This window comes from Ammodytes marinus (assembly GCF_949987685.1).
Source record: "Ammodytes marinus genome assembly, chromosome: 3".
Taxonomy (NCBI): Eukaryota; Metazoa; Chordata; class Actinopteri; order Uranoscopiformes; family Ammodytidae; genus Ammodytes; species Ammodytes marinus.
The window spans coordinates 24,600,329-24,612,942 of record NC_137232.1 but is presented as its reverse complement, the minus strand read 5'-3'; the positions used below and the strand labels follow the sequence as shown (position 1 = coordinate 24,612,942).

The window sequence follows — 12,614 nt, the reverse complement described above, 5'->3', positions numbered from 1 at the left end:
TATCTTTCTTAACACATAGAGGTAGGCTGATTGTATCAGCATTGCTTACAGAAATTAAACGATGGCTAAACCTTGCTAAAGCCCCAATGTAGATCCGTCTGGAATATAGCAAAGGAAAATATTTACTGTACAGTATCAGAGAGAAGGGCTGTGATAAATTTCAACATGGAAGTTTCCAGATATTGTAAGGGTATAACATTACAATAACAGTAATCAGTTCTCTGGCACCATTGTTTGGCCAGCGTTGATGGCCATTTGCACTCTGCCAATCATCACTCCATAATACAGCAGAGGTGAAGGAGTGGTGGAAAAATCTACATGGTCCCACCCTGTCCAGAAGCCTCAGACAGCAGCCAGTGTTAACCAATTGTAATGAAAACACAGGGGCGATAAGAAACACTAGGTGACAACCAGTCAAAAATAATTTTTCTCTCGCAATTGTCCTGCCACTGTCCCCCTATTCTGTCTGTGTGTGAACATAATGCAGTATGTACCTACTTTATCCACCGCATAACAAAACATTCCATGTCCTCGCTTTTAAACAACTTCAACAGTAAATGTAATGCAGATGAATTTTCCATGTAGTGAACAAACAAAACCAGTTTGCCTCTATTACAGTACTGTAGTACAGCTATTGCTCTATAATGAAAACCCAGAAGGAACACAAGGTTGTAACTACATCTTCTAGCACCTCTAAAAAGTATGTGCATAACAATCTCTGGGGTGAATTTGTGGAATGGTTTGATGCAGGAGTCAAAGCACAAACATAATTCACTGTAAAAAGAAAGTAGTTATATACAATTCACTGTTGTATATAACTAAAAGATGAGATACTGTATAGTATTTAAGGGTTTTTCTTTCTACTTATTTTGCATGGCTTTATAAATATTGGAATAGTGTATACATGTGAATAATTTGGTGTGCATATGGATATATGTGTTTATACATACTGTAGCTGTTTTATATAATTATCAGCAGTTGAAAAAGGGATGAGAATTATTAAGCTTTGGCTACCTCCTGCACCTTTTCGGACACATACGATTAATTTATTTATAAATATTGTTTATAGCTATTTATAAATATTTTTGTTTTGTTTTTTGATTGTTGTGTGCTGTTTAACACTTGCTTTGTAATTTTATTTTTTGATTTTTAAAATCTGTTCAAAATAAAGAGGAAATTAAAATAAATTAAATTAAACAATTTATTATTTCTTACTTTTCCTCACAGGAACATTTGAATGTATTTTACATACTATTTTAATATATTTACATACAACATTTAACCTTCTCATTCTATTACTTTACACCACATTTGACAAAAGTTGATAACTTGTGTGTGTAAATGTTCCAACAAACCTGGTTTAGGAGCCTTTCCACCTTGTCCTGTTGGATGAAAGAAAGTAAAAAATGTATGTGAGGCAATGTTTTTCCACTATCAAATCAAAACATTTCAATTTTTTCCAGATATGATTTTATGAAGTAAAGTCAAGATCATTTCAAAAGACCCCTGCTTATGTATTAAAGACAATGTTTTACAAAGTTTTCAAACCACTTTTCAAACATTGCAAAAAATAATTTGTCAAATGTCCGTTTTACTTTTCCAGAACGATTTATGCTTATTTTCCTTGAATTGAACTGAGATGAAGAAAAGGCCTGGAAAAAAAGTGTCTGCTAGGTTTTCCTTATTTCTTAACATAATACCTGCTCCCAGTCCTCCGATCCCCAAGCCACCAGCTCCAACACCTCCTGGCACCAAACCCGCTTGACCGACACCACGGCCCAAACCTCCATAAGCTCCTATTGTCAGGGTCAAACATGTTCAGGTGTGATTATGATCAGTACCGTCATCGTCATTACTGATGTCAACATTCATAATTATTCTTCTCAGAAAATGTTGTCATTATCATCACTATTTATGGTTGTCATCATTGAGATCACCATAATCAGTATTAATGGCAACTGAGGTTGTATGAGAGAAAAGTGTAATTGGCCTCAAATTTCCAAACCTCAAACCTTATAATATCTTCCAATAAGCTTTGCACATTGTTTATTCCCACAGCAATAATATTCCTAGGACTTTCCTAAGGAAGTCCCCCCCCCCCAGATCTGACCAAACCAAAGCTGAGTTTAGACAAATAGTTTGTCCTTAGAACATCAATCTGTTTCTTCTTGTTTTTGGTAATATAAATGCTAAATTGTTGGACGTGTCACACAGAATTCACAAGCACGTAACAACTTTCAACTCAGAGTAGAGTTATCACAACTCAAAAATCTCATCACATCAATTCTTACATAAAACATGGCTTAAGTACTTCTAGCAATAAAAAGGTGCACAGGGTCAAACTTTTTCAGAAAATAATATCACTCGTACTCACCTGCAGCTTTAGCTGGTTTATAGCCTGCAGGGACTCCTCCAGCAGCCCCTTGTAAAACAACAATCATTCAGAGTATTGAGTTATGGTATGCCTATATAGTGATGTATGAATGGACTTTTTTTTGGTTAAGCAATTCAGCATTCCATCAGTTGACTTTCGATGATGGAAAGTTTGATGGAAAAGGTTCAGTTAGTTGTACTATAGTTTTGTGTTTTTGACATTTAATGTTACATTAATTATACCTATATTTACTTTTTAATTCCATTTCAGGTTGGCATTCGGATATTTAAGTGTTTATTAGTTATACCTCTGGTCTACAGTAGTATCATTTTCTTGTTAGACCTATGCTAAAGACAAACAGACTTTGTTTGTTGTGACTGTGTCCTGGAGTATTTCTGATTAAATTGTCCAGACAGTCACTGTAGGCTGTGTTACCTGGAAAGAGTCCAGTTCCTGGTCCAGCGCCTCCTGGTCCAAACCCAGCACCAGGTGGTACATACACACCTGCAACACAGACAAGCAAAAGGTCATCATCTATCACAAACATGTGTGGCACAGCCATCAATGTGTTTTAGTTGTTATTGCAACCCATTTAACAGCATTTCTAAACAGTGACCCCATTTATTAGACAAACATTTTTTAACACATTCATCATCTATGACCCAGACGGCAAATCTGAAATCTGTCCTTGGCATGTACATCTGCCCCAGGTCATAGCAGTGATGGGAACACAATGAAACATGAACATAGCAGTTCCAGCCAGAGCCAGAAAGAAAGAAAGAAAGAAAAAAAGAAAAAGAAAAACTTTACAGGCTTGATTATGAGAAAATTCCAATTGTTTTCATTCTGATGAGGTATTGCAGTTGGAGACGTTCTTTCATAAAGCTGTTGAAGCACTGTGGATACCCTCAACCCCCACCTACACTCCCTTGCCTCATTTCACGCCTGATTTTTGGCTGCAACCCAGAGTAACTCCTGAGATGGTCGTTCTGGATCCCAGACATGGTGGCCTCATGAGTGCAAGTAACAGCTACAGAAATAAAAGAAAGGGAGGAATTTAAAAATGCCTGCAGTTGTTCTGGGACGACTAACAGCTAAATCCGACGGGACCTGTGAGCTAAGTCCAAAGTTATATTTTTGAGGGAAAAACCTGGTTTACATCTCCAAAAACACAACACAGTGGAGAGAATGGGACAGGATGTATAATGACTGTTACATGTGTTGAGAGGCCAATTTATTTAAACTACCTGTCAAAGGTGTTCATGTGTTTATTAGCAAATACTGTATGAAGACTTTGCCTTGAGTGCTGTCCACTGAGTGTGGAAGAACATTACAAGGTGTCACTGTCCATTTTAGTTGAATGACAATTCATGAAAGACACATGAAAAACATTTAGAAAAGTAAAAATCATATTATCAATATTCTTTCTGTTGTTTCAAATACGCAGTGAGCAGAAATTAATAGAAGAAAGAAATCATACAAAATCCACAATCGTATTTCGAGAATCATTGGATAGGCTGCACAGATATTACAGCGTACAGGATACTGTAGAGAAAGAGAAGTGTGATGACTTGTTAGAAAGAAAATTAGCAAGCGAGAATGGCTTCATATTTGGTAGATTATATTATATTGTAAATATAATAAACTACACTGCAGAATCTGAAGGTTTTTATGTACCTGTAAGTTTTATGATGAAGTAAGCAAGGACAACATTTTCATATAAACTTAGATTACTACAGAAACATACTTTATATCTGAATAGAAAAGGGTTAAACAGTCGTCTGATTTTGTTGAAAGAAATTTTTTTTTTGTGTGTTTGATATTAACATCATATTATGCAAATGTAAGTTATCATACAAAAAAAGTAATACAATGTTTTGGTCTAAATAATTAATAGTCTCATAATTGAATCAGTTCATCTCGGAGGTAATCCAAGTAATCCAATTTATCACATCACGTTCACATCCATGCACAGTGTGTATTGAGTTTATTTAAAAACATTTGGAAATGGGGCCTGCCCTCAGTTGCCCATGCACCTGTGTATAGTCTATAGCCTATTTCAGCCTCGTCTGTGAAAAAAAAGATACCCCCGGACCTAATCATATTCCGCTTAGGGCCCCATGAAGGCTTGGGCCGGCTCTGGTCATGTGCAATAGGTGAATGGGCCACCATTAAGTTTTGTTTTCAGTGGCAGTAAAAAGGGGAATAGTTATGGTGTCAGCTGTGGCTTTGGACAAAATATTACCTCATAAAGAAACAAATGGACAAATGAGAGGGAGATTGCATTTTAACTCATTCTGACGAGAATCTGGGAGCTGGACAATAGAGCTGATCACATTTCTTGAGGTTTGGCCTTGTAATACTGAGGACTCACTGAAACCACTCGTAATCCTGTCTGCTCAAAAAAGGAAGAATGTAAAATAAATAATAACGTCCAGTAATGTGTGTGCATGCGTTATGTTTAAGTGCTTCTCTCTCAGTTTGTTCATGCCATTGGCTCCATGTCAAATATCTCAGGTGCAGGCACCACACAACCGAGGTGATTGTTCTCAATTCTGCTCTGTCATTTCACAATCAAAAGAAGGATTTCCTGTCTCGGTGGTGCAAGCGAGAAGGAGTTTGTGTCTGCTCCAGTTTTTCTTTTGCCTAGAATTCCATCAAGCTACTGTGCCACTTATACACAGTGCATTAGGTTCATCAAGACTACACAACCAAGAAATATACATAAAGACCTCTGCCAAATTACCTGACCTAGCTCAATACATTTGAAGATTTCTTCATGATTGTCCTAATTATCATCATAATCATCATGCACTTATGTTCCTTGTGAACTCAGCCAGGTCGTGGGAATGTGCTGGAATGTGAGTAAAGGACAAGATTGAAGCCCAAGGGATTAGACAAAGCTCAATTTAATATAATATAATATATTACAGTGTTTGTGATATGATAATGTTGGGGAATTAAAAAACCTTGTGATAGAAGATATTAAAATGCATTTCAATGTAATTACTTTTATAAGTTATCTGAGCAGCTGAAACAAGGCCCTTTAAAATATATGAAGATATGACAGGATAAAGGGCTAACAACGTTGATTACAGCCTTATGTGTATAAACTTAGTAAACTAGAGGATGAGAAGAGCCGTTGCTAATATTATTCTGCTTGGGGCAGGTTCATTTCACCTGAATACCTATTTAAGAACTTTTTGAGTTATATGATTTGTAAAAGAAAAGACAGGGAAACCTCAGTGACAGTGATTTTTTTCCGTCACAGGGAATGGGGTGTCATTAAGCTTTTTCTAAACCCATCCCACCAGACACATATCCCCAGCAAACATTAGGAGTAGCTTTTGCAAGCCAGGACAAGGACATGGAGGGATTAGAAAATGACTCTAAGCCTAATACATCAAACAACATGAATCCTGAACATCTAAGTATGCATAACAGTATTAGGATTTTAAGGTGAATTTTCCTATTTCAGCTTCGACGCTTTAACATTGTTATTAGACACCATTTATTAGAACAAGGCAGCCCACTAGCTGACATTTCATACTCAATGTATACACATAATTTTTTATTCACTAAGTGATTGTTTTTTTTTTCTTTTAATATTTCCCCTTTCTAGAGTTTTTAATAAATTAGCTGCCAAACACAGGCTAACAGGTGGAAAGGACCATATCTATGCCTTGTATGTTTTCATTTGCATTATGTTTTTAATAGTTTCTTTGATATTTTTTCCAAAGCATCAAAACTAGTGATTGCGCCTACAGAAGAGGGTTACTGAGCTCAGAAATAATGGCAAAACTGATTTGGTTATTGAATAAATTCAAGGCAAATGATGATTTATTCCATTGTTTACAGTTTACAGTTGCTCTTTGTGACTTGAAAGAGTTCAGTTTTACATGCTGGTGAGTAATGTGACATTTCTACGACCCTGCGCTTTAGTAGTTTAGTAATTGGCCTTTTACTAAACAATTACATGCCTAAGTTGATGGAACAATTTGCATGGTACTTAGGCGTGCAATACAAACTCATGTGAGTACAATCACAACACTCACACATTCATCCTCAAGGAAATTAATTACATCATTCCCAATCCTTTAAAAAAGACTTACAGAATGAAAACAACTCCTAGTCGCAGTGCTGCGCACCACATAGTTCGGGAAATCCCGTAGGAATGTGTTTTCACCACTTTAACCACCTGACATTTACACAATTCTACTCTCCATTACTTCAAACTATCAACTGTTTGCTGTGTTCAGACGTATCTAAAACCACTGTCCCAGAAGAGGAGGTTTGGTTTTCTCTACGTGAATAGGTCTCATACTGCAACCCAGAGCAACAGTGCAGTGAATCAAACACTGTGGTTCCTGGCGCCCTTGCATCTCCCGTTATCAGACATGTGACAGCTGGCCTACTATCAGTCACCCCTTGCACTGTCTATTTTCCACTGCCTGTTGGAAAGGGGGAAGAGGAAAGTGTGAGGAGCATCCAGGATAGTAAAAATGAAAATGGGAAAATCCATCTTATTCTTGCTTCAACCCCAACCCAACTGCACATTCCCTTTCTACTCTTGCCGAGCCTTGACTTATTGACACGTCTCTGAGGCAGAACCTTAATCAGTTTGAGGAAGGCACCGGCAAACAAATTCACAGATGCCATTATCTGAATGACGAACAAGACCTGATTCCGATCTTCTTTGTACATTTTCTCACCTTTTAGTGTCTTGGGTGGAGCATTCCCATTGGAAGCTGACAGGAAATCATTACTGTATAAGAAAGACATGCGTTTGAAACTAAAAAATGGGTTTGTAACAGCTGTGGATGCTACTGTATAATTACTAGAGTTAAGCATGACAAGAGAATGTGCCAGATAACCATCATACATGTGAAATTACAAAAGCTAGTTGAAAGAACAGTTAACATTAGGACTCAATTCCAGAAACTGATATAAGTGATTATACATACATACAAAACATTCATTGTTAGACATCAAATGTCATAAGACCATTTTGAGCTACAATTCACGATTGTGTATATAATTTCCACAATTCCTTTGCATTTTTTTGCCCTTGTATAAAACACTTAAATAAAGTGAAATATAGGACCGAAACAACGTGTTTCTGTGCAAGGTCATCGCACATATGCGTGCACATATAAGGGGCAGAAAGCTGACTCTTCTATATTTTTTTCTAGTTGAGCCAAGCAGCAAAGCTGAAATTACGAGCAGTTGTTGTGCAATTAACTGCACCAACCACCAAAAAGATGGATGGAAAATGTTAACAAAATACCCCCCTTTTATCAGTTTGCTAAAAGAAGTAGAAGATTATTGCAACGGGCCATTAACAGGGAGGACTGGAGTCCCAAAGTGTGACTCTGCCATGCAGATAGCTGCTAGGATACATCGCGTAGATCCCTATTCACGTGAACACAGTCATCATAAAGTTTACTGTTTAGTGCTTGTCTCTGGCTGGGCAAGATACGTGTTTTCAAAAAGCAAGCCATGTCACACAAATGTAAATCTTGCACATGACCACAAAGTACATACAGTAATATCAGTTGACTTGCGTTGCTATCTCGGCTACTGAAGCAGTCTTTTGCCCCTTGGTTGCACACGCACCCAGTTTGTACACAAGTACGTGTCTATACAACGAGTCATCTCTTTTTTCTACGAACAATATGTATAAAATGAACCTATAGGACTCCTGAAAACATAAAAAATAAGACAAAAGGAAAGTTCATGTTTTCAAATAATTTCATAATTTTCTTTGCCATGAAATATTATGAACATTGAACTGAACATTTTTCTGTAGTAGTTTTGTTGGTTAAACCTGACAAAACACTAACAGAAAGGCCATTTTGTTAGGTTTACACCAAAGTATTAATGCTAAAGGCCTAAGGTGTCACGTCCATCCCCACCCTCTCCCACAAAAATGGGCACCAAAACTAAAACAACGCAGGAAACAATGTTGTCAAGCCAGATGATTTTGATTATATTTATGTAACGTTTTAATCGGAATTTCATTTTATTATACATTTTTATAGTAGTATTGTTCTCATGTTGTCTGCAAACCTAGAAGAGCTTGAACGTCAGTAGGCAAAGACAGGTCGAGACAAAAACATTCCTGGCAGGAGCTATTTCAGTTGCTGGCCCAGTGAGACTGCTCTAAGCAACAGCCTGGTGAGGGCTGCTTAATGAGTGGCTAGAATGAATCATCTGAGTTAATGTTGCTTCTTTGTTAAAGACTTGGCACTGGTCAATTGCAGACCAAACATCTCTCTGGGAGATGTTGGACTAACATTTGTCCACAACCAAATAGTAAGAGCTAAACAAATTATAAACTAAATAGTGAGGACTCACGACTATGTGAATACCCTCACATTCACTGTGCACATGCTGCATCTTCATATACTGTAGGAGTGTTGCCTTTGCATGAAACACTGTAGGCCTTTGTGTCATCACCATGTTGGATTGCAAATCAGCGAGTCAGTCATCCATTTATATGACGGCATTGAATTGCATTAAACATTCCATCAGTTTTAAAGACATTAGACTAGAGAGTGAAAAATGATGTGTAGTGCTGAGGAGTTGCCTTCCCAAATTTGCAGAGCAGTTCATTTTAATTAAGTGACTATTAAAACAAACCATCCATCCCAAACCTCTGGTCTGATCCCGACAACGCTGTTACAATACAGTAAAGCCGGTGACAGGAAAACCTGTAAGCCAAAATGTAATGCTTTGAGGCGGAGTGACTTCCCTGCCAGGCAACATGCTTTGATGTCAAACTGCAAACCGTGGATCAAATTGTTCAATCTTTCCCAGGAGGTGTGCCAGAGTAAGACACGAATACATGGAATAACAGCTCTTTCACAATAGCAAACCTTCGTCTGTCAGTGCTTGTAACCAAAAGGCTCCTTCCCAAATCAGCGCTGAATGAGGTCACCTCTCTGAAAATTAAACCAAATCACTCAACATCAACAAAAATGAAAAGGCCTTGGTGGGTACAAAAACCTCACTGAAGAAAAGCCTCTGTGTCTTGCTCAGATGGCACTTGAGATGGTCTGTTTCTTTAATTGCAGTGTAGAGCTGTTTAGCACTATGGTGCCTATGTGTCACATTAATCCAGTATGCTGTGGTTGGCACTTAACCTTGCCAAAAGTGGAATTGGTGCCAGAGAGTTGTCCACAACACACGCTACCAATAAGGCATGAATCACCACTTACTTAAGGTAATCAAGACAATCAAGTTTGTCAACCAGAAATGCTGGGATAGTGCTGCAATTCATCACTTGTGTTTTGTAAGAACCAAGGCATGCCATCAAATCTGCACTGATTTTGTTAACCTCTTCTTTATAGCCAAGCAAGTGTAACTGATTAATGTATTACATTCCACTTAAGTCTCAGGGCTAAATCTGGCCAGTGCCAAATGAGGCAAACTGGCTTCCAGCTGTGACGAAAAACATCACACAACCTCTTTAATTATTTGGTAACAGAGATGAAGGTACAGAGGAGCTAGTTAGCCCTTGTCATCTCCCACTGGCACATCAGAATTGTGCTATTAATTGTGTCTCTCATGAGTGCCAATCTAATGACTTTGACAGAAGTACACCAATTGGTTGTTGAGGTTGTCTGGAGGAATACAACATATGTCATGGTGAGAAACAGAGAGATTTTATACTTGATGCACTCGGGGCATTTAACAATGTAAAAGGTAAATAATAAAAAGCATTGTAGTAATTTATTATTATTTTTTATTTATCAAGACAAATAGGAATAAGCTTGATTAAATTAATAAGTTAATGAACCTATTCAAATAATTGTATCAACCATCTAAGCCTGAGTTTGATTTATCCTTCAAATTCAGCAACAAAATGGCTTTTGAGCCCAAGCTGCATCAACACATACCATTTCCATTTCGATAATAACAGTTAACAATACCAAATTTACTGTACCTATGTTACTCATAGATAATTGATCCTTGGACCATGCTGAGTTATTTTTCATCTATGTTTTACAAGTAAGGATGCATTGACACATATGGAACTTGTTTGAGCACCACAAAAAGGTATGATATGTATGAATTCAACACTTACTTGAGTTCAAAGTTGTGCTGCTAAGACAATGTTGATATTTTTTGGCTCCTTAACCTGCAATATATTTTGCCTGAGTGCACCTAAAAAGCTCACACGAAATGTGGCTGGCACAAAAAAAGAAAGGATACATGTGCTGTGAGACAGAGAGAAAAAGGCAGATCAATAGATGATAGACTCTATGACCTGACAGGAACATACTTGGTGGACTCTCTCAACATAGAGTAATCAATAGTGGGCCAACAAAACAAATAAGAAATAAGTCTTTACGTGGACAAAATACTTCCTTAGGAAACTAACAATATAAACATAATTAATCTGAAAGGACTCATGGACACTGGAAGATAATTTCCATTTGGGGGCTGAATAACTCAGAGACTCTAAGCCAAAACAACGAAACAAATCAAATCGAAGCAGAAAAGGTAGAGAAAGCCAAATCACAGGGTGGAGGGGAGTGGTAGAAAAGGCATGCGTCCAACCACTAGCTCTCTTTCTTTCTCTCCGAAACAATTAAAGCCATAACTTCAAACTGCAATTAACCTTCAAATCGGCATGTTGCTGCTTCATGGATAATGGGCAGAACAGTCCTCTAACTTCCGGAGAGAACCCGGTCAAAGCTGTAGAGGTGACACCTGCATACACTATGTTCACTTGGGAATTCATGGGTCGTTTCGCTAAGCGGAAAGAGGGACCAGCTGCCTTCTCTTCCTGACATGTTATAGGATATGGTCTGCAGCCATGTAAACATACACTATGCAGTCATAGTTGTGTGTAGTATGTAATTAAACTGTCTGAAATCCATTCCAAACTACCATAAGGGACTACAAGAATGAATAGTTGCTTCGTTTGATTTCAAATTTAGATTGCACACACAGAATAACAATATGAAATCATGATATGAGCATGATTACAAAAGTAATGATACAAGGTTATTTTTTGTAGTTTAACCTTATAAGAATGTGAAGCCCTAAGACAAAAATATCAGGTCAAGTTTTGGACAGAAGGCCTACTGAACCTCACATTAAAAACCTTTAATTAGGGAATAAAACATGTACATATATGATACAAACTTCCTCTCTTTATATTATTGTGTCTTCTTTAACTGTAGTATAATGGAACACTTCTGGATCTAGTAAGTGCGCATTAGCAAGACTAAAAAGCCTTAAATTATCACAAATTAAGCACGGGAGCTTTATATTATTTACTTAAATCAGCAAACCAAAAAACATTGCAATGAAATTGCAGAACTCTTTAAGTTATAGTTAAACCAAAATAAACAATAAAACAATCAAAGTTAGTACACAACACATTACTTTTATTTCACATGAATCCACATTAAGTTACATTGCAACAGATACATATTATATGCTTTAAAGATTAAATAAAAGGTTTTAATCAAAATGATTGAATGTACTTATTGATACCTTATACTCGAATAATTACTTAGTTCAGTTGTATGCATTAGTGAACCCGTTCTAAATAAGTGATTGATGCTGCAAAGATCATGGCTCAGTTTACCTGTAGTACACACTTACCTCCTTGAAGAGAGGGTTGAATCAGTGCAAAGAGGAAGAGTCCACAGAAGAGCAACAGCATGTTTCTGTTAGCCATCTCGCTCCAAAATGCACCAGCCCTCTCCCGATCAGCTGGTTTTATTCTCTTCTAACTAATTACCACAAGCACAAAGTCTGAAAGAGTGAGGAAAAATGTGAAAAAAAGGGAAAAGATATGGGACTCGACGTCATTAAGTGAGGGCAAAGACCCTGGTTCAATGGATCAATTTGCTTTTTTCCTTCTCTATGTCTGGTGTTGCTGTTTTTATTCTGGTCCCTCCTGCCAACAGTATAGACGCTGCTGCCAGCAAGGAAAGAGGGAGAGAGGGAAAGAGCCACACACACACATGCAGGACGAGAGAGAGGGAGAGAGAGGTAGACAAATCCCCCCCCCCCCCACCAGCCTCCATCCAGAAGGAATTGAACCATCTGCCAAGCCTGGATAATGAGCGTACTTATCTACAAGAGTGACTGAGGAAGAGCAAAGCACATACCCAAATAATTTCCTGTCTTCCGCGGCTTTAATTTCCAGCTGGTTGGTTTTCAAAATAAGCAGTAACATTAGTTGGTGCTGCTTCTCTTAAGCTAGCGATCCAGAAAA

At 37.6% G+C, this 12,614-nt stretch overlaps 1 protein-coding gene across 9 annotated transcripts in view; it reads right to left on the bottom strand.

The window, feature by feature from the left end:
- The window catches only part of elna (elastin a), a 52,494-nt gene extending 40,205 nt beyond the window's left edge, over positions 1–12,289 (bottom strand). For all 9 annotated transcript variants that reach the window (XM_080054087.1, XM_080054093.1, XM_080054090.1 and 6 more), the window contains exons 1-5: positions 11,996–12,289; positions 2,810–2,878; positions 2,375–2,422; positions 1,701–1,796; positions 1,356–1,382 (exon numbers count right to left, since the gene is read on the bottom strand). In XM_080054087.1, coding sequence (XP_079910213.1) covers positions 1,356–1,382; positions 1,701–1,796; positions 2,375–2,422; positions 2,810–2,878; positions 11,996–12,071 — 316 coding nt within the window. In that variant the 5' untranslated portion in view covers positions 12,072–12,289. The remainder of the gene's footprint in view (positions 1–1,355; positions 1,383–1,700; positions 1,797–2,374; positions 2,423–2,809; positions 2,879–11,995) is intronic.
- Positions 12,290–12,614: the final 325 nt, after the last annotated feature.